At 35.3% G+C, this 23,871-nt stretch overlaps 1 protein-coding gene across 1 annotated transcript in view; it reads right to left on the reverse strand.

Annotated features, from left to right (window-relative positions):
* Caf1-105 (chromatin assembly factor 1, p105 subunit) overlaps window positions 1-23,871 on the reverse strand; it is a 49,730-nt gene that overhangs the window by 20,391 nt on the left and 5,468 nt on the right. The window contains exons 2-9 of the mRNA XM_090378572.1: window positions 23,564-23,663; window positions 14,569-14,595; window positions 13,030-13,129; window positions 12,231-12,334; window positions 5,342-5,438; window positions 4,103-4,190; window positions 3,691-3,863; window positions 813-895 (exon numbers count right to left, since the gene is read on the reverse strand). Coding sequence (XP_090234698.1) covers window positions 813-895; window positions 3,691-3,863; window positions 4,103-4,190; window positions 5,342-5,438; window positions 12,231-12,334; window positions 13,030-13,129; window positions 14,569-14,595; window positions 23,564-23,663 — 772 coding nt within the window. The remainder of the gene's footprint in view (window positions 1-812; window positions 896-3,690; window positions 3,864-4,102; window positions 4,191-5,341; window positions 5,439-12,230; window positions 12,335-13,029; window positions 13,130-14,568; window positions 14,596-23,563; window positions 23,664-23,871) is intronic.

Raw genomic sequence — 23,871 nt, forward strand, 5'->3', positions numbered from 1 at the left:
TACATATGTCACAGGTTCTCAAAGTGTAAGGCATGTCCCCCTGGGAGCTCAATTGGTTTTTTGGGGTGGCACTTGTTTTTAACAAAATATGGACAAACCATCCCACTAATCCAGGCACGATTTTTTTTTTTTTTAATTTATTTCTATTATTTGTATTTTATTTCTTTGAGATTAAATGTATTGAAGTATATATTAACTTATAAAAGTATGTACATTCATAGCTAAATTTTAGGTCAAATCTGTTTATTTGCACTTGTTCTTGAACTCGGAAGGGGGGCGGCACATGAAATTTATCAATAATTTTAGGGGGACTCAAAGTATAAAAATTTGGGCACCTCTGCCACAGATATATAGTTATAGATTTAGGCACATCAGCAGCTTAGGCCATATCTTGTGTATTATATTTGTAAGTGTACATTTAATTTGCATGTTGCATGTACTGGAAAACCTGAAATAACTGTACTCCATCCAGCTGAGATTGGCAGACTATGAAGAAGCCTTTAGAAATTTCTCTAGTTGACTTGAACCTAGACTTCTCTAAATGAGTGGCAAAATCACTACTGATATGGACCTTTCATACTGCACTGCTCAGCAAAATTAATAGAACAAAATGAACAGAAATCAACAGAACAAATTTTAGTGTGAACAGTAATTTTGAAATATAATGGAGTGGCTGATGGTCTAATAAGGTTGGTCAACCTATGTTGAAAACAATAAGGTGGAATTAACTGTTTCATTAGAAAAACTCCATTATGGTAATTTTAAACTATTTTTCTCTACAAAATCATAAATGAATGCTTTACTAAATTTACCTTGCTTTCGCAGCTCAAAAAGAACCGGGCAGCATCGAACGGCAAGAGTATATTTGTTACCAGATGGAAGGTATAAAACTGGTCTAGAAAAAGGGAACAAAAATTATTGAACTTTTTTTCCGCTGCTGTTTTTATTCTAGAAATATTTATAATAAGAGTTATTATTAGTATTATTATTATATGTTTGAAATTACAAAAAACCTAACAATTTGAAGCTTATAAGCAGTAATAAATCCATTACATCTTGATTAATACCACACAACAATACCATGTTATAATTTAAGGCAGTGTTTCCCAAACTTGCAATAATCACGTGCATCCCTTCTGGGAATTTAATCTTGCTGGGCATACTTCCTTCTTGGGAGAAGATAACTTGGGGGTAGTTTTAATAATACTATTTTATCTAAACTAGAGCAAATACAGTACAATATATGTCCTGCATTTGCTCTTTTATTATATATCATTTATTGACACATAATAAAAGTTATAGATACAGGGTGGTCTGTAATTCGCGATACAACCGGCAAGAGGCTGATTCTTCATGAAAAAATATGTTGAAATTGCAGAATAAAATTTTTCTGCAATTTCAACATATACTAAATTATATTTTTGTTTAATATTTTGTAAATATTAAACAAAATTATAAATATTACTCAACTAATATTTTGTAAATATTAGTTGAGTAAGACACCGTTGAGTAGATCTCGATACCGACCACTATTTACTCTTCTGTTTACAGTGTCCAATGCGTACTTTAACATTTTAACATAGGATATGTAAATTAAAATAAGACGCGATATTTCCTTTTGATAATTTCCCTTTTATTATTTTAAGAATTGTTGGAAATGTTGCCCATTCTGTTGCATACAAAGCTGGGCTCATCTCACTAGATTATCTTGAAGCCTTTCTAGTGTGTTTTGAGTTTTTAATGTTTCGAATGCCAGTACAATCCTTTCCTTCAATTGTACAAGACTGATGATGTCTTCGGAATACACGATTGCTTTGATATGACCCCATAAGTAAAAGTCCAAAGGTGTCAAATCCAGCGACTGTTGTGGCCAAACGATTGTTCCGTCACGACTGATCCAACATTTGTATCGCTCATTTAAAAAGTTCCTCACTTCTCGAGTAAAATGAGCTGGGGCACCATCATAGTTCTTCTAGTATCCAGAGATACATTTTCTAATAGTCCGGGTAACTCGTTGCATAAGAAATGCAAGTACAATGTACCCTTTAAATTATCTGGATTTTTTTTTACCGATTATACCAGCCCAGACGTTCATGCTCCATCTTTCTTGAAAATGCGTTTCAACAATAACATGAAGATTTTCAAGTGCCCACCGATGCTTATTATGTACATTAAAAATTCCGTTTCGTGTAAATTTGGACTCATCAGTCCATTAAATTCGTGGTAAAAATTGTGGATGCATAAGTAACCAACGGCAGAAAGCCATTCGTGGAACAAAATCACAAGCTCTTAGTCCTTGCACTCTCTGGACATGAAACGGATGCATCCTGTTCTCATGTAATACGCGAATAATTGTCGACCTGCTAATGTTATGCCGAGAAGAAAGATCTCTTGTACTAAGATGAGGATTATTATTGACATCCATCATAATTTCTTCTTCTGTATGATTAGGCAGTTGTCGATGATTTCTGTGAAATGTCATTATTGAATACAAAAAGATCAGAAGAGTGCTGCTTATGGTTGGAGAAGTGCACATCCATGGCACGAGGCATATCACGAACAGACAGGTAGTTTGTATCCACTCTGTTTATAAGTCATTTGCATTGCAATCCGATTTGCAATGACAGAAGATGGGGTAACTGGAATGGGGACAGGAGGAGGTATCTTATGTAAATAAATGTAACGAGAATGTCAACTTGCTCTACTCATCACTGCAGGATCATACTGCTTTATCCATGTACTTCATCAATAAGAGGTTGCCACAACTGATACAGTTATTGATAAGGACAATATATATTATCAAAGCTACCTGTGTCATGATGAAATATTTTGCTCCAGAACTAATACTCACAAATTTTTTCTTGGATACCACTGATACTGCCAATTTAAAATGTGTTACGTACATTGTCTTTTACTTTTCAATGTATCCACCACCACTCCATATACATTTTTTCCACCACTGAACTTGCATCCCCACTCCTAAGTAAAAGTTGCTATTGGCCTCCAAGAGTTACTTCTTCATGGCTGTGATGGTGTCAGCACCAGGGTGTAACTCATGAAGACCATCCTTCACAGGACCAAATAGCTGTAAATCTGATAATCTAAGATTGGGCTTATACTAGGGGAAAGGGGCGTGGCAGAACAGTCCACTTAATGATTGCCCTTGTCAGAATGCTGGTATGTGATCTAGCATTGTGCTGAACAAGAAATTTATTTTTCTTCTCTGAACTCAAGATTCAGTGTCACTACAACAGCTAGGTATTGCCTAGTAACAATTCCTCATAGTGAGAATGAAATTGTTTAATGTCAGCTGATGTGGTGTACGAAGGGCCCCTGAAAATGATAAAATAATTTCAGAGTCAAAAGTTGCCTGAAGTGTTAAAAGAAAAGCTATTCCCTCAAAGCTGTCTCAGCATGCTGTGTCTACCAAAAATGCAAAAGGCACTGCACATATTGTGGCAACAGGGACAAATCAATGCAATAATGCCATACTGGGTGATGAAAATTATATAACATTTAAAAATCTTCAAAATAAAGATTATGTAATGAATTAGATAAATTTATACAACTAGTTGTGTTCTAGAAAGCAAATTAATAACAGTTATTTGCCTCAACACTAGATCACTTAACTTATGATAAAAGAAAGAAAAATTTAATTACATTTTAACAAACCAAGTTAAGGATGCTTACTTGCTGAATGCACCTCTGGCAAACACATATGTTGTGTTTAAAATTTTGCCATCTTCCAGTTCAATAATTCCTGAAGGTACAATTAATAAGTTACCATCTGGGGAAAATGTAAGCCGTCGACAGAATGACTTTAATGTGTCATCATAAAATAGCCTACTTGGCTTTTCAGGCAACTGAAAATAAACAAGAATTCACTACTTTTAGCAGAAGTATGCAGCAACTGATTATGTAACTTAACAAATCAAGTCAATAATTAAGAGTTGCTCAATTTAGAACATTTCATGAAATGTGATATTAAAAAGTCATTTAATCAGTACAATTAATTTTAATTTTCAATCAAGTTAGCCAATTCATTTTCAAAAATAACTACCTAAGTTTTCTTTTTACCAAAAAAGGAACAGTTTCCTCATACCTTTGTAGGATCTGTTCCTAGGGGTATCAAACCCTTCTGAACTCTACAGATAACTCTTTTATTGTGAATGTTATAAATACGTAAACATCTGAAAGAAATTTAACAGATTTTCTCAGAAAGCCAGTTACAAAATTTAATTTAATATGCTTATAATGACAATAAATTTAAGGAATTACAGTAGAGATTTAATTTGCAAAGATTTAACTTTTAATGCTACAATACCACTGTATCTAATTTCTTCTGCAAATATGCAACAGAAATATGTTCAGAAATTTGGAGTTGATGAGAGTTACAATGAAAGTTACAATACAGGCATTTTATGTGGTGGTTAGCTGTTAAGGTCACATATCATTTGTCTTTACAGCCCTCTGTAGCTGAGTGGTCAGGAACGGGAGTGCAGTAGCACATGCTCTTTGTTAGACTAGGGTTAAAGCCTCTGACTGCTAAATACAGTTGATCTGCCAATCCGCACTGGACCAGAGTGGCAGATTATGGTCCATTTCCCTTGACTTGAATTGTTGAGGAGGCTTGATAGCGGCTGCTGTTTACCTTACCTTTTACCATTTGTCTTTTGCATTGTTGCTCCAGAATGATCTTCACCTTTCCTGTGATTGCATGCTCTCAAGGCTGTTTCCATAATTTTGAGAAGACAGTTTTGGACTGGCTTTGTATTTGTGGTGGCTCTCCACTGATGGCAATCATCCAGACAGTATCTCCTTGCCATGTTGTACAGGACTGTAAAAAAACTGGACATGTTCTCTCACCTAGCATCAAGAATCACAAATATCATTTAAACTATTTCCAATAGGAATGTGAAATCTGTATGTTCTAAGCCTTCTAGGTAAATTTTATCTACATTTCCTGAAAGTGCTTTTAAAAATTTATATACATCCCATTTCTCCAGTTTTACACACATTTTGTGTCAGATAGTAGAAACCATGTAATTTTCTAACTTTTGCACATATCTGTGGATGAGCTAAATTCTGAATATCATATGCAGAGAACTGGTAGTTAAATTCATAAGGATGTTTTTTTTTTTTTTTGTCTGTAAATCAAAAGCAATTACTCAAGAAAAAAATTAAATATAACTTTCTAACATTTTAAATAGTGTGAACTAAATGAATAACAAAATTTTCTTTAAAAAATTCAGTGGATGTCTCACTAATCTGAATTTGACAACCACTTTTAGAGTATGTGGCAATATTAATGAATTAGAAAACCAAAGGGAAATTTATTCACCTGTCTGACCCTAAAGTAGAAACATACTGGCCTAGAGGATCCCACGTAACTCCCTGAACAAAACCTTTGGACTCTGATAACAGCCCTATATTCCTACCTGAAATAATATTTTAAATAATATTTTGATAAATTTATAATAAAATATGAAACTAATTCATTCAATTCAATCAAACCAATATCAAAAAATTTTTAAAATAATTGTGAATAGTAAAAAAGGATAAAAATTTCTTATTGAAAATATATATACAAATAATACAAATAAATAACAGTATATATATACAAAATATAACACAAATACAGTCAGTTCTGCTATAATGCGGTACGTGTTCCTAAAAATCTCCATGTTATGGTATTTCGCACATTAAAAACAACAGGGTTTATGGGAAAAATAGGTATTTGGGAAGAGCACTCAAAAAAAAAAAAAAAAAAAAAAAAAAATTGTTCAGTCTGGTAAGGAAAACATAAAAAAAAAATTGCTAACACAGGTTTAAATATCTTAATTTCTAATAAATAAATAAATATTACAGTAAATATAGCACTTTACCTCGACATGATATGAAGTTTGCTTGTTTGAAGTGGGTGTGGTGAAGTGCTGGTGAGTTATAGTGAAGAGGTAGAGTGTAGAGTGTGTTTAATGTTAAACGGCACCAAGGGTTTCCCCAATCTCCAAATAATATACATTGTAGGTGTGAAACAGAACACTCAATGCCAGAGGTTTAAAGGTGTATGGATCTTGTATATGTGTAGTATCGTGTACCGTTGTTCCTCTGGTTATTTGGCTGCTGGGTCCCTAATGGGACCCAACTTTGCCCACACTCTGCCCCATGGAGGCAGACCAGGTAGGAGGGGTAAGCAAAGAAGTAGAAGAAGGGTTACCATCCTTAGGACGAAATGTTATACCTAATGTGGAAGGGTGTGATTCACTGTCCTGCTTTTCTTTCTTCTGCACTTGTTTAAAATAGCTATCTAGCTTTTGTTGCTTTTCCTACCTCCTTCTTTCATACAGGAGCTGCCTGTATGGTAACAAATTGGTCCGAATTATCCAAGCACTATCCTACTATGTTCAGCATTATAATCATTATCGTCAATCCACTGCAGGTGCTTTTCAATTCCACTTAAAGCAGCTGATAATTTTGCTGTTTTAAGTTGCTTCGTCATCCTCATCTTGAGTGGCTGCAACAAGTTGTTGCAAGTCTTCAGTAGATAGATCCTCATTGTGAGACTCTAGAAGCTCTTCTACACCTTCATTTTCTACTTCCTCGAAACCAACTTCTTTTGCAAGAGCAACACAACCTGCTTTGATTTGTTTTAGTTGCTCTGAAGGTTCAAAGTCTTCAAAATTGCAAATTAAATGAGGGATAAGTTTCCACCACACGATTCAAGCAGTCTTTTGTTACATCATTCTAGGCTTCTACAATCATATCAATGGCAACTTTGATGTTAAATCTCTTCCAAAATTCCATAACAGTTTGTGCCTTGTCACTTTCAGTAGCAGCAATTAACATCTTGAATGTTTGCCTTAAATAGTAAGCCTTAAATGCTGCTATCACACCCTGGTCAAGGGGCTGTAGTAGAGAGGTTGTGTTCGGAGGTAAAAAGATGAATTTAATATTTGGAGAGAGTTCAGCAACCATCTGAGGATAGCTTGGTGTGTATCAAGAATTATTAGAATTTTAAAATCGAAGTTCTTCTTCTAGTAATAATTCTTGAAAGTGTCATAGTAAGCTTCAACTTCAATCAGTGAATATTTGCCCAGTCACCCAACCTTTCTTGCTAAACCTATAGCTAAAGCTGGAACTTCAAGTCTCCTCTGGGGTTGGCAGCGAACGTCACAGTTAAGCAATCTTTTGCAGCCTTAAATCCTGAGGCATGTGCTTCTGCCTTAGAGGTGCAGGTCCTTGAAGGCACATGTTTCCAAAGAGGCCTGTTTCATCCAGATTGAAAATCTGATCCAATGTGTAGCCACCTTCTTCAATTATTTTCTGTACCACAGGTGGAAATGCCTTTGCGGCTTCCTCATCTGCACTTGTGGCTTAGCCAGACAGCTTAACATTCTGAAAAGAGTAGTGGTGTTTGAAGCCACTACTAGCATTAAAAGGAGCCATTTCTGCAGGATTTTGCAATTTATTTTTAAGGTCTTCATATATAGTTAGTGCTTTCTCTTTCACTGTGAGAAAGCTTGCTCCCGATTTTTTTTTTCTTTTGGTTTGGTCTTCAATCCATATGCTTAGTGGGCCTTTCCATTTCTTCTATTTCTTTAGGCATTGTTCTAATTGACTTTGCGGCACTTGAAGATGTTCCAGCTATACACGTAGCTTTTATTTTTGCAGCATTGTCGCTGATGGTGTGCAATGTGGATTCACTTAAGCCTGTTGCTCTCGAGATAACACGTTCTCTCATTTCTTTCAAAATGTTTTATTATTTCAAGTTTCTCTTCTATACTTAATGCTTTCCTTTTGCACTCATTGCTTGGCTTCTTGGAACCAGGATGCTTGCCCATGTCTGGGATGCTGTATGAATCTACTTTTTATAAAGAAAAGTTAAAAAATGTGGGAGAACAGTCCAAGACACACACTTGCAGGATAACACATGCGGGTGAACTGAGGTAACAGATACATGAGGTTCATGTGTGTGTAAGGTTGTTGTTGTTGGTTTGTATTTTATTGGCGCATTAGCATCTCAGGCTATAATGGTGTGTGTAAGGTGAGAATATGTAGTGTGTTTCTGCCTTTAAGGTGGAAGCATACTATTATCACCTCATACATTGAGCTCACATGTAAACATGTCAAACTTCAATTCATATTTCCCATTTAGTTGTATTGGTCGGAGACTATGTAAACTTACGTACATAGCTTAATTATTACTGTAATATATACATACTAATTGATATTTCTGTTCACAAACTTTTTTTTTTTTTTTTTGGACTGTAAAATTTAAAACAGTAAAAAAGATGAGCAATCAATAACAACGAACACGGCACACATAAAAGAGAAGATTCTGAAAATTTATTTGTTTTTATATGATTGAAGAGGAAGGGGAAACACATCTCACCATAACGTGAAAACCCACAGAATTCCAGCTATCGTTATTATTGCAAATGCAGTAAGATCGAGTTTACTACCCATTTATAATTAGACTGTGCTAACAGAAAAGCCCAATAAACTGGGAACTGTAAATTGTTTTATGGTAATGGCCTACAGAAATGTGCTCCTCCTCCACTCACGCTATCCTGCCACACGAAATTTCTGTTCGAACAAAAAATATTGTGAATACAGCATATGACAACAGTGTCTTCGACCAATACAGTTACTGCAAATGGGAAATATAGCTCTCACACATTTGACGTTTGACATTTTTTAAGCTTTGTAAACTTGTATGTATTGCTGTGCAGGTTGCTACGATCAGCTTGGTGCCGGTTTTTACGTTCACATGGTATTACTCAGACGATATTACGCATGAGCCAATGCGAAAATCGCATTGTTCCCTAATATATCAATCATGTTGGAGTAAATTCATGTTATAGCAGAACTGACTGTATTTATATATGAATTTATACTGGTTAAGTGCAAAAATTAAGAAAAAAAAATTGGCTCAGGATAAACTATAACAGTTTTAACACAGTTTTTTTTTTTTTAGCTTATTTTCCTTTTAATATGCACATTTTTAAAGTCAAACTATTCATGGCTTATTGGCTACCTTATCATTTAGTTATGCTGATCAGGTTTTTGCCATTATTATAATTCATTCCTCATAACCTTTCCTGTTATATATAATTTCTAAGGTACATATAAGTTACTAATGGGACTAGAAACACTGAATATAAAAAAAATTAAAATCCAGCTGATCTAGAAGTCAAAGCTCAATAACTATCTAAGGTTGGTTGGTTGGTTCTTGGGTTTTATTGGCGCATTAGCAACTAAGGCTATAATGCGCCACAACCAGGTGATATATAAAAATTTTTGTTTCACTGACCTAATTACTTAGGTCACCATGTCAAAATATAAAATAACAAAGGTATAAAATGTAAAAAAGATAAATCAATAAAGAAATAACAATAACAAGTAAATATTAAATACAAGTAAAAACCTTTATTGATTTAAAAAAGCTAAAAATAGCAGACACATGATCATTGTCAGATAAAATCTGACTGAGTGTATACGGCTCAGTCAGATGATTAAAAGCGGTAAAACGGATATTACTAAAATCTGGACAATCAATTAAAATGTGTCTGATAGTTAAAATTGTGCCACAGGACTCACACATAGGAGGGTCATCAGCCCTCAGCAAAAACGAATGAGTCAAATGACTATGTCCTATGCAGGTCTGGGCAAGAACAACTTCCTCCTTATGATTCCTGCGCAGACTAGACTGCCATGGTTCAATTACAGGCTTTATATGATATAATTTATTCGAAGTCTGTCTATTCCACGAATCCTGCCATTGGGAGTGTATCTTCATGTGTATTATTTGCCTGTAGTCTGTATAGGGGACTGACAGGCAGCGATTATTACTGGGAATTGCTGATTTGGCTGCGGTGTCAGCCAAATCATTTCCCCTAATCCCAATGTGGCTGGGAATCCAGCAGAAGCGGATATCATATTCACGTTCATGGAGAAAGTGAATCTTCTGCTGAATACAAGACAGAACCAGATGAGGATTATATCTCATAGATATTAAAGCCTGTAACACACTGAGAGAGTCGGAATATAAAATGAACTGTTGGTATTGGCATTTACTAATTTGATCCAAGGCTAACTCTATAGCATGCAGCTCTGCAGTAAATATGCTGCATTCAGAGGGAATCTGCTCCGATGTAGTGGTGTCTGTAAAGACAGCAGCAGATCCCACATATGATTCCGACTTCGAACCGTCTGTGTAAACTGGTGCGAAGTCAGAATGTTCAGCTCGGTGTGCTGAATAAAGCTGCAGGTAGACAGATGATGGAGTGTCCGACTTTCCCCAATTTCTAAGGGACAAGTCACATGCCAGGACATGAGCATGCCAGTGTGGAAGGGGTTGCTTCGGTGTTTGGGCAACCTTGTCTACCTTGATATTAAGTTTTATGAGTAGCTCTTGGAGATGAATACCAAAAGGACGATTGGCAGTCTTACAGGTCAATAACTATCTAAGCAGATATCATTATAGACTATGTTAATAACATGAAACAGGCATGTGCGTGCGTGCGCACACACACACACACACACACATGCACAATTTACCATAAAGGCCATATTAACTGGAATATGATGATAAACTGCCATACTATAACAACAGTACTCAATGCACCAATAACAACAGAATTACAGAATAAAGATTTTTTAGCCTTGAAATAAAGCACTTAAATTCTCATATTGCAAGGCTAAAGACTAATAAACTACAGTATAATTTTACAATTGTGTGAAAATAAGTCTGATAGGCAAGAGAGCAGGTAATGCTTCTTCAGTCCACGGTCAGAAGAGTTTTTAAAAGTAAGCAATGGGCAAAGCATGATGAAAGCTTGTTACACAATCAAGAACTGGAAATATAAGGATGGAGAATTATCACTTGTTACTCTCTGTTTCAGAAAAACCCCAAATCTTTATCAAAATATGCCAATAAAATTAAAAATCATATCATTTTGAAATTTTAAAATAATACTGGTCACAGTCTGGACTAACAAGAAAACTGTTCCTTTACTTAACAGAATAAAAAATATTAGTCATATTAAAAATTACTCCCATCTTTATAAGTTATTATAGTAATTTAAGACTTAAAAGGGGTTTAGGGCCGAAGGCCTCATACTACGGGAAACTTACTAAATGAGCAAGTTAGTGCAAAGCATCATTTTAGTTCATAGTAAATCACTGAAGTAGGTGAAATGGCATCATTTTTGTTACATCTCATATTGTGACAGCTCTCACGAGTTGCCTGCCCCGATATTGCACTACATCAAATAAGCAACGCTTCTCCAGTAGAGAAGACTAATGTTACTTATTCTCGGCGGATACCACCACCCAGAAAGCACAGTTTTGAAGCTTGTTGGCCTCTCATTGGTGGGTGGGTAGGTACCCTGGTGATATGAGTGACAACCCAGTTATGAAGTATAACTCCACAATATGAGAGATCTCTCCAGGTATGGGTGGGGAGACCACTCATTCTCGGCGGATACCACCACCCAGAAAGCACAGTTTTGAAGCTTGTTGGCCTCTCATTGGTGGGTGGGTAGGTACCCTGGTGATATGAGTGACAACCCAGTTATGAAGTATAACTCCACAATATGAGAGATCTCTCCAGGTATGGGTGGGGAGACCACTCATGCATGCAACCGAAAGGGCTAAAACTTTATTGTAACTTTTTACTGTAGCCAATAAACCAGCAACAGCTAAGTGCCATGCATTTTATGTGGAAACATACAGGTTTTGTCACAGGGGTATTCAAGTACATCATCCCAGGACCACAGTCAGCCACTAACTTAAGATGACACACTTCCTTTGTCTACATAAGACAGGTGTGTGATTTATTAAGCTGAATTGCAATTAGCAAAGAGAGAGAGAGAGAGAGAGAGAGAGAGAGAGAGAGAGAGAGAGAGAGAGAGAGAAAATGTTAACAAAGTGTTGCCACTTTCTCACAAGCAACAGTGTAACTCCAAAAAAATTCACCACAAATTAATGACAAAAAAATCGCTTTTTTGAAAAACTTCTCTCCACATGAGTATTCACATGCCTTTGCATATGAGCAAAAACTCCTCATTAGCTAATCCGTCCTCAGAATGTCATTAAAGCTTGCATATAACTGATAACTCTGTTTCTGTGTTGGCATGCATTTTATATTTATATAATTTGCTTCTACTTAAATGCATTGCTTAACTCACACATACATGTTACTTTTAAGAGCAAATGAAAACACCCACCTTTCTGAATATCCCAGACAATTGCAGTGTTATCCACAGACCCTGAAATTAATTGATTACCATCAGGTGACCAACTTAAATCAGCAATGTCATCCAAGTGTCCCCTGGGAAGAGAAAGATTCCCTAACTTTAAACAAAAGAACTTAAAAAATATTTTACAGTGCAAAATACAATGGATGATATGCAATTTTTTAAAATCTTACACTATAAATTTGAATTCCAAGTGAAAAACTAAATATGTAAACATTGTTGACTATGGCAATGTTTCCCAACCTGCATTCCATATACCTTATGAAAGTACCCTACAGGACTTGACAACAAAACAAAGCTTTTTTTCACCAGCAGGTATGCCCATGACCTATGAACACTACATATGTTAAGTATATATATCATTGTATTTAAAAAATAGTTAATATATTTACATGTATAGTTTAATATTTTGCGGTCTGTGGCCTTTACCTCAAAATATAAATGTGGTCCATATCTGAAAAAGAAGGTTGGAAAATTGGTCTATGGTACACTGTGATTAATGGCGCCTGCGTAGCACATGCTTCTTGATTAGACCGGGGTTCAAGCAATATGGCTTTAGTTGCTAATGCTCCTAAAAACCAAACAACAATAACTGTGATTGATAGAATTCAAGTATTACATAAATCTGTATGTTTGGGGGAAGGGGAGGAGTTAAGATTCCAGTAATACAAACAGCTTGATTAGAATACTCAAAACAGAACTGAAAACAAGTATTAAAAACTGGCAACTTCAAAAAATCTTTACCAAGTTAAACACATAATTATAATACCTCAATATCTTAAAAGGAGTCCAATGCTCTTTGTTTTGACAATCTTCTTCCACTTCAATAATATCTCTTTCTTGTTGCTTCCACAAAATTAATGATGCCTCTAAAAGTAAAAAAAAATAAAGATACATTATTCTCCAGTATAAATCAGTCTTCACTGAGATGTATGATTTTACATATTGTTGGATTTTAAGTGAATCAATGACTTTGGCCATATTGTGCCATCTGGGTATTAAGTCTGTAGAAGAGTGTGTTCATGGATTGAAAAACCTAGACTAACTCAAAGGGACTACTCCCTCTGCCAGAGATCAGCTAACAACAGCCCACTCAAAGAGGCCTTTAGAAATTCCTCCAGTCTATGAGGAGACTCAAAACCAGACTTCTCAAAACAAGTGACAAAAATGCCATACTATTATGGAGGACAGATTTACATGAATTGTGTTCAATAGTGTATACCAGTACTACACTGATGTCCAAAAGTTTAGTTGTCCATGTTTTTTTTTTATTTGTGAGATTGCAAAAATTTTTTAAATAAAATTTGATATCCCAATATGGTTTAACAAAAGGAATATGACTATGATATCAAATTTTAAACTCTGGAAACATAAGTCAGGCTAGGTATAAACACATTACCACTACTAATTTCTAATCTAATGAAAATGCTTTCATTAGGGTTTCTCTTGATTTAGGCTGACACATGGCTATCTGGAAGATTTGGAACAAAGATAACTAATGGAGGGATGATGACGGTCACAAGCTGAGGTGATTACTGCCTTAAATGTGTCCAGAATGATAATTTCAAGGTTATGGCAACAAAAAACCAAATTCAAGTTTGGTTTATCCTGGAGGTAAGCTCAAGGCTGGTCAGGCATTACACCATCTTGAATTTTAATAGAGTATTTTTTTTTTTCAAACTGTGTACATAGAAAACCCCAGGAAAGAGAATATTATGTGGAACAGCTAGTGACTTTTATTCTCCCCCTCCCACAGGAAAATCTGCTTAACTTAGTGTAAAAAATAACGTCTCTGAAGTCAAGACAAATGGACCAATATCCTCTTTATACATAAACCGAGATGTAGCCTTGAAACTAATTCTTGCCGTTGTTCTCATTTTGAGACAATGAGAAGCATGCTTCCAACATGTCTCTATTAGGAAAAATGATTTGCGGTGAATATTTGATGGTCCAAAGAGGCACTATGATGAATGGCTACACTGATCTCATCTTTGTGGAAGCACCTTGACTGTTCAAAGGTATAGGAGTGATATTAATTAGCAATGAATTTTCATTGCTAATTAACAAATAACAAGCACATTAATTTGCTATTATTATATATAACATAATTGTTAACTTATTAAATTAGTTAAATTATGCAATATAATGCAGTGTATAATTTTTCCAGTAAATAAGAAATTTATATTAAAAATTTTCATGAAATAAACAAAAAAGGAGAGTTAAGAGCAAATAAACATTTAAATTTTCAAAGTAAGAATTTCTAAAATTTGATATGTTATCAAACAAAATTAACTCAAAAAATAAATACCATCATCTCCAGAAGCCAAAATCTCACCTAAAAAAAAAAAAAAAAAAAAAAATTGTTAATACAAATAAATACATACAACAAATATATAAATAAATATATGTAAAGTGCAAGATGAGAAGGGAACAACAAAGAAACATGTTTGTTAACCACTCGCCAACCCGCTGGCTGCACTCCTGTCTTTAGATGCCTGTCTAAATTCATTTTTTTTAAATAGCAGTTTTTCTTATACAGCAGACTCTTGATTTACCAGGATCGGTTTAACCGGGACACTTCAAGACTCCAAATAAAAAAATAATAATAATAAAAAAAAAAAAAATCAACCAGAAATCATAAAATTCAAATAATAACTAGAATAGGTTTGTTTGTTTGTTATTTGGTTTTTAGGAGCATTAGCAACTAAGGCCATATTGCTCCCGGATATGCGGTGGTCATTCCCTGACCTTTCCGCATCCTCCGTATTTGGTGGTGACGGGCTCGAACCCCGGTCTAATCAAGAAGCGTGTGCTACGCACTGCTGCTCCTTCCCACCTGGCTACGGAGGCGCCGCTAGAATTGGTATAAACAGATGTTTTGCAAGTTGTAAATAAGCAACAAGCAGGGCATTATAAAGTCGTCATTGGGAGATTATTATCTTGCAACCCCCACTGTCTTCACACCCAATGCTCAAAAAAAAAAAAAAAAAAGAGAACAAATGTTTAGCCTTGTTTTAGTGCATTGCTTCAATTATGTTCTATTGCACTGGAAAGAGAAAAAAAAGTTATGGTACTTTCAATTAAACAAAAACTTGAAATTTTCAAAAGCTTGAAAACGGTGCATCCGTTAAATCTTTAATGAACCATTATAATGTTGGTGATCAAACCATACGCGACATTGTAAAAAATAAAGGGAAGCATCGTATTGGACACGCAAATAGTGCATAGTAAGTTTTTTATCTATCGCCATATTTTTTATAAGGTTGCTGAACATTTTTGGATATAGTAACCCCCGACTTACGTAACTTCGAACTTAAGTTAATTTTTTTCACTCATAAATTTATTTATTTTTTCACGATTGTAAAATTTAAAACAGAATAATAATAATAAGCAATCAATACTGACGATCATGGCATGCACAAATTGCACAAGCGAGATATGGAGGAACAGGCTTTAAAAATAGGAATGAAGACAAGATTCTGAAAATTTATTTGTTTTTTATATGACTGATGATTTCAGTGAAGGGGACACACATTCCACCATAACAACGTAAAATCCCACAGAATTCCAGCTATGGTATTACTGCAAATGCAATATGATCGAGTTTACTACACGTTTATAATGAATTGCACTAACAGAAAAGCCCAATAACCTGGAAAGGGCAAATTGTTTTTATTGTTTTATGGTAGTGACCTCCAGAAATGTGTTTTAGTAAAATGTTAGCTTGCATGGGGTGATAATAGTGAGTTTTTGCTTTAACCCTGTGAAGTTCTTTTCAGAAAATTTCATTTTGACTGTTGTCACTTATTCTCTTAGTCGGCACGACTAAGAGAATAAGTGACAACGGTACTAGTAAATTTATCAAGAAAAGGAAAGCGATCGAGTTGAATCAGAAAATTATATATATATATATATAACTAATATATAAAAAATATATAACTAACTAATTGAAAAACATGTAACTATTTTTCTTCATTCTTCTGATTATTTTGTAACAAAATTACAAAAACCACATAATATCTGAGGATATTATGTGGTTTTTGTAATTTTGGCATATCACAGATGTAGGAGCAATATTTTATTAGTCATTCCCGAGTTACGTAAAACTTGACTTATGTAAGAAGTCCTGGAACGTATGTCGGAGACTTAATGTATTTTTGGATTAACTGGGATTTTTATTTTACCATCTATCCCAGAAAATCTAGAGTCTACTGTATTTAGTATTTAAATAGAGCTCTGACATACACTTTATAGTCAGTAAGCTATAAAGTTTATAGCCATGGTGTTACCCACGCTATCTTCATTATTAGCTCATGTTTTTTTGAGGAAAATCATTCTACTAGACTTGCAACAGGTTCAGTTACAGCCAAAGAGTAGTGAAGCATGTTAGTGATGACTGTCATTCCATAAGTGAAAGGAGAATTGTTTGCTCATTTCACCACAGTATGGCTATTTTGACTGCCTGATGTCACTCCTTGCAACTTTTGGCTCTGGGGCTACTTAATGGATAAGCCATACTGTGGCAACTTTCCAAAACCAGCAGCCATGAAAGGACAGCATCACACAGCACATTAAATGCATCACCCCTTGATATGTTAAATTTTGTATTTGACCATGATATTACTTGGTTTGAGGTTCTGCTAGACCACAGACAGAGGCAGATATCAAATACTCATTGATGAATCTGACACTGCTTTTTAGAATAGGAAGTACTACACAATTAATTTTATCAAGTGTGCAAGAAAAAGGAACAAATATGCAGGAATTACAATCTATTTACATCATACTGATCTGCATTGAAATAGAAATAAATGACTTTTGGAAACATACAAAAGTGCATTCAGCTTGCTGAGACAACTTGTCTCCTTTGCGTTACATGATTTGCCATTTTATTTTATTATTATTATTTTTTTTTCTAAACTAAAATTCCAAAACAAGTGATTGAATACAATTAAAATATATTAAAATATGAAAAAAAAAAAAAGAGAAAAGGATTTCACCTGCCACAAGGCACCAGCATTTGAAACAACCAAAGAGACATAGCATTTTAAATTAATAACCTCTAAACCTTCTAAAGGGATGGATTGAAAGGCTGTGGTCCTATGCCATGCAAACTACATACTTACCCAGTAGCCAAAGACAAAAAGAAGCCTGAGAAGAAATTTTCCTAAGATCCCACACAGCATTATCTAATGAAAAATTATTCAGAAATGGGACCAGCCTAATTGACAATTTATAGAAAAACATAACATTATAAATTAAACAAATAAATTAAATATACCAAAAGAAAAAAAAGTTAAAAATAACCTAGTAGAGGAACAGATCTGGAAACTGAAATAAACAGCAGCAGGGAATATACTACCAAATATCAAGTTTCCTACAGAGAAATCAAGATTTTCATGTTGGTGGTGGGGGGGGGGGGGCAGACATGGAAAAGAAAACAACTTGGGCTGGCCTCAAACCTACTGTTGATGGCAGTAAGCCACTGAAAGAGATTCCACTAAAGATGAAAATAAAACTTTTTCTTTATGGAAGTTTACTAAAAAAACTGAGGACAAAAGTAGCAAACATATCTGAAGTAGCTATACTATTGAACCATTTTTGCCTCTATTACAGTGTGATAATGAAGTAAGTACTTTGTTAGTAGTCTGAATAGCAGCATAGGGCAAATCTTTCACAATTCAGCCGTCTGGTAGGTTTGGAGGTTATCTGGATGGCATGTTCCTTGGGTGTCTCAGATGCTGTCTTGTGGTTCCTGACTAGGTCGGAACTCTTACCAGGTGAAATCTTTCTTTTTCCCCCAATATATTTTAATCATATTCAATCATTTGTCTTTTGGCATTTCAATTCATAAATAAAAAAAAATCCACCCAACTCAGGAGATGAGATTGTCTCAGCAAACTGCAAAAAATCATTTCTTTCTATTTCAGTGCAGAGCAGTGTTACGTGAGTAGATATACTCACGTATATCTACTCACAGATGGGCTGAGAGGTGGCAAATGAAGTTTAACATTGACAAATGTAAAGTACTACACATGGGAAACAGCAACCCCAGAGCAACGTATCAACTCTGTGGTACTACACTGACAGTGGTAGAGAATGAAAGGGACTTGGGGGTGGTTGTGCAGGCAGATATGAAGTTCTCTGAGCAGTGCAGACGGGCTGCAAGAGTGTTGTCAATGATATATACAGGAATTTTTCCAGCAGGGATAAGGAGGTGATTATTCCCTTGTATAAGGCAATGGTCAGGCCACACCTAGAGTACTGTATACAGGTCTGGAGGCCTCATTTCAAGAAGGATGTAGAGCTGCTGGAACGAGTACAGAGAAGGGCAACAAGATTAGTGAATGGAACAAAGGGGTGCTCTTACGAAGAAAGGCTTAAGTTTTGCAAATTACAGTGTCTGGAGACTAGGCACCAGCGAGGTGATCTGATAGAGGTGTATAAAGCCTTGAATGGTTTGAGCATGCTCAATGCTGATGGGATTCTTCCTCTAGCTCAGAATAATCACCTGAGAGGGCATAAATTCAAATTGAGGAAAGACAGATGTAGGATAGACGTGCAGAAATTTGCCTTTAGCCAGCGGGTGGTTGGTTGGTGGAACAGACTTCCATCCCTTGTAGTGGAGGTTGATAGCCTAAATAAGTTTAAGGCTCAGCTGGACAGGTATTTTGAATGAACAGAGGGGTGAAGTGGAAGTGGGTTTTTTTTTTTTTTTTTTTTGGCTGATGCTGCATAAGCTTGCTTTCTTGCATCAAATGCCTCTGCTAATGCTAATGCTAATACCATTAATGTTGTGCTAATGTGCTTGACAACAATCATGTTGTGTGTTGCCCAATAATACTATTATGTGAAACTATCAAGCAATAAGTGACAATGTTATCGGCATGCCCTTCATTTGCAATATGCAAGCCATCATGCAGATCATGTAAGATACTAATCACAGCAGAACTTTTTGCTGGTGATGTTTTTGGAACTAATTTTATTTTTAATATAATTCTCTTTCAGACCTTCTGAAGAATATATGAACCAAATTTGGTTCCATTTCCTCCATTAGATTGTGCCCAGGCAACAACTCCAAAATAGGGATAATTTAATTGTAGCCACTTGGTATTTTGTAATGTAAAGACAATTAGGAAACTGACAGAATTCCTGAAATTCCTAAAGAAAGCAAAATAATAGCAATGCAATGTTTATATGTTATTGTACAGAAGTGCACCACTGCTAATCAAGTAATAGTAAACTGTCCAATTGATTATAAACTGCCCTGCTACTGTCTTAACAATGGGCTTGTCAAAACATAGTAACTAGTTCATTCATTGATATCCAATTGAATCTCTAGTAGCACAGCCATGACACTATTTTGCTTTCTTTAGGAATTTTGGATCAGCTACAGCAAAACTAGAAATTCATCCATCTAAACCAAAGGGCTTGTAATGAATGCAATTCCTGCTGATAAATTAATTTTCAAATTTTTTGCCATTCCTCTGTTCCCGAGGATGGTTCACTCTAGGACAATGCTTCCCAAACGTTTTTCCTTCATTACCCAAAACCACTTATCAGAAAGTCCTTTTTACCCAATGTAAGTAAAACACTAACTGCACAGAAAACATACATGAAAAGTGAAGAGAGATCGGTAAAAAATAGGAAGCAAACAATATGTTTGATGTAATGTCTTTATTTTTAACATCTCTAAACATTTTAGCAGCCACAAAAAAATTTGGTAATTATTCACCATGAATATTTCATCACCCAGGTCCCAACTAATGAGTATAATGCCACTGGTCCATCTTATTTACTAGTTCCGCAAAATTGGGAGCAATTGGAGACAGAGCTCACCTCACATCGTATTCGGGGTTCAGCAAACAGTTTCGTTTTGTGCTCTTTATGAAGGCAAGAGTGGAAAATCCTACTTCACACATGTAAGTGCTTGGAAATGGCAATAATTGTATCATGGCCTCCCCAGCTACCACAGGATATTCATCATGAATTGTTAACCAGAAAGACTCCAAATGGTCCTTCTTTTCTTCAAATAACATTTTGCACCGACTGCTTGACCTAAGCTACATCATTTGCTCTGCAAAACCGTTAACACTATTCGGGATTTCAGTCAAGTCAAACAGAAATGGGTTTACAATTCACTGATATATAGACCTTTCTAGTTCAGGAAAGTATTCTTTGAAACACAAAGATAGTTTTGTTAAGTGGGTGATCATGTCATCCTTGATTTCACTGAAATCAACCCCATCAGCATCCTCCAAGAACAAAGAAAGGGTGGGGAAGGATGCAATTTTATCTTGCTCTGCCTTTTTTAGCCAATACTCGAGCTTTTCTTGAAATGCTGTTATTTTTTCACTTGCAGAAATCCTATTTTCCTTTTTTCCTTGAAGTTGCAGATTAAGTGCATTCATGTTGGAGAAAATATCAACTAAATAACCAAGCTGAGCTAACCACTTCACGTTGGAAATTCTTTCAACAAGAGCAGCTTCTTTTCAACCAAAAACATCTCAATTTCAGTCCTCAGCTCCCAAAAGCGATTCAGAACATTCCCTCTTGAGAGCCAACATGTTTCTGCATAGAAAACAAGGTTCTTATGTAATGAATCAGTTTCGGAACACAAGGTTCTGAAGAGTCTTGTATTTAAAGTGCCTGCCTTGATTAAGTTCACTATGGTAATGACATTTTTCATGACTTCCTCTAGTTCAGGAACAAGAACTAGAGGAAGACGGCCAGAACTTGGTGGTGAATCATACAATGTGTTGACAGAATTTTGGGGTTGCGTTGCTTCATTGTTTCATTGATGCGAATAGCAGCTGGCCAGATGAGCGTTTCCCGTATTGTGTGTGGCTGTTGTTGTTGTTGTTGTTATTTGATTTTTAGGAGCATTAGCAACTAAGGCCATATTGCTCCAGGGATATGCGGTGGTCATTCCCTGACCTTTCCGTATCCTCCGTATTTGGTGGTGACGGATTGTGTGTGGCATCTTTGATATTGCAATCAGGTAAGCCACTTCAACGCTTGCTTTTGCCACATCCTTTTGATTAACTGTTTTGGAATCCTTGTTAGTAAGTCACTGTTTCTTTATAATCCCTTCTAAACATTGAAAATATGATGGAGGCTTGGACAACAATGTTGGATGTTTCTGCTTCATATGGTCTTGGAGCTTACTCTTTTTCAATGACTCATTGCATAGAATGGCAGACGACAAAACACACCGTGGTTTAACGACTCACTTGTCTTCAATATAGGCGAAACCTAGCTCAATGAAGTCTGGCACATAAGGACTTAGGGGAAAAAAGATGAAAATTAGGATTTGAATATTCATTATATTATTTTAAATAAACTAAAAATAATATAATGAAGATTACCTTTTCCAAATGTGTACGGTACGATTTATAAACACAGCCAGCACGATACATACCTCACACTGCACCTAAAGTTTAGACTAGTCGTCTAGTCTAAAATTTAGGGGGGGGGGCAGTATGTGTAGATGTATTTTGTCGATTCGCCACGTGCATGTGAGTGCAGCAAAAATGATTGAATCTAATAACAAGCGTATGGTGTATTTATTAAGTAGCAAATAAATACTCGTTAGGCTGTTTTAGAGTATCGGTGCAACTGACTGATCACTTTCTTCAGAGTACTTCTACACTTTTACGGTAAATTTTAATGTGTATTCCGAGGTGTGATGTTACCCAAAGAAAAACCACTTTTACCCAATTTTGGGTAATTTACCCAGGTTTGGGAACCACTGCTCTAGGATATGCATGGTGTTTAAAAAGTATGTGCAAAAAATTCTAGGACATAGTTGAGGGCTCATTAAAAGAAAGAGCTCATCAATTTTGAACATTAAAAGAAAGAAAGGGCTCCAATTTTGAACAGATGTGGAACTATGGTTACTTGATTTTAAAAAAACAACAATGACTATGGAGTTATAAATGTCAAAAACATAATAAAAAAGAATATGCAAACACAGTACATGACTGCTAATTTTTTTTATTATTATTTTCTTTACCATTCAAAACTCTTCTGCTATATTTCAAATTTCATATTCATAGCTCCATAATTGTTTAGAACTGGACACATTTTTTTTTTTTGGGTTCTAGAATTCATTTCAGAATTTTTTGCCCATACTTTAAAATAGCCTATATGTTTCAAAGTGCATCACACACACCACAGTAAACTCATATGAAAATCAAATGGGTCAAATGCTTCAGATAAACTAAGGCAAAAATAATCTGGTGCATTTTTAGATAAAGGGCATCATTTCTAAGGTATAGCACATGAAACATTTATAACATCATTTCCTGTTGTTGGGCAAATTTGAATGATATGACCTCTGCCTAAGCCCAGACTTGATCACTGCTATACTCATTCAAGCAAAAGCAGAGCAGGTTCGGCCCAGCCTCATAATTTAGAGGAAGTGATAGAATGTATTTAAGGAACTCAGCAATGCTGAAATCTCTTCAATTAGCTCAAAGACACTTGGGAAAAGAGTGAACATAAGAACAACTGCCTCCTTGCTGAAGCAATACTGTGAGACATACTTGACGTTGGTGGTGCATGTGAATGCAATTCCACTGCAGCTGCTCGGGAATACACTGGCCCAGCATCAGCCAGATGTAAGTATCATCGTAGTGCCTTAACCACAGATTGAGCAAGTAATCAGATGGAGTCATAGATAGGAGGAGAACTGTGCTCCAGGCACATATAGTCAAAGGGGCAGCTGCTTCATTCAAAGGAAACCCTACAAATTGCTTCATTTAAATAAAATCCTACAGGTAGCTTACATTGACAGTGAAGGTTTCTACTGGGTAAACAATATATGGTAACCATCAATGTCCAAGTCCTAATTAAACACTGCATTGACCAAGAGAGCTTCACCCAAAAACAGGAGCGAAGTCCCAAAACTTTTGTGCATTATAGCTTGGAAATGATGTCCTTAATCCAAAAACTTGCCAGAGTATTTTTGCCTTATTTTTCCTCGAGCATTTCCTCTATTAGGTTTTCATATGCCATTTACTGTACACTTTGTTTATATGAAAACTTCAGCTAGAGGAAGCAGTATGCACAAGGAAATGGAAAAAAAAAAAAAAAAAAATATATATATATATATATATATATATATATATAAAACTTTAGTTAAGCTTGTATAAGTTAAATACAATCACTAAAAATACATGATTACAGTTTTACTAAACAGGTAATTTTAAATGAATTACTTAAAAGGGATCAAAATTTAAGTAGGTTCCAGTCAGGTCTAAGATTTACCAACAGATTTATTATGATAGTTTATCACTTACCATTTGGTGAAAATCGAACAATATTGACAGGTTTATTATGCCTGTTGAGGTCTGAGACAAATTCAAGCCCAAAGGAACTGCTGAGGTTTGCAAGCCATATCTGTGTAGATTATTTACATTCTTTAGTAAGTGATGTAAAAATGGAGTTGTAATAAAAAAATTATATATATATAATTAAAAATAATTTTGAAGAACAAAATTTTAAAATTTGTTCTCTGAAAGAAAATTAGAGTATGCTTGAGGAGAAGAGAAAAATAATAATAAACCTCTATGCACAATTCTGCTGTGGTTGATGGTTCTGGAACAAA

This window comes from Mastigoproctus giganteus, chromosome 7 (genome assembly GCF_048544385.1).
Source record: "Mastigoproctus giganteus isolate SK-2022 chromosome 7, ASM4854438v1, whole genome shotgun sequence".
Taxonomy (NCBI): domain Eukaryota; kingdom Metazoa; phylum Arthropoda; class Arachnida; order Uropygi; family Thelyphonidae; genus Mastigoproctus; species Mastigoproctus giganteus.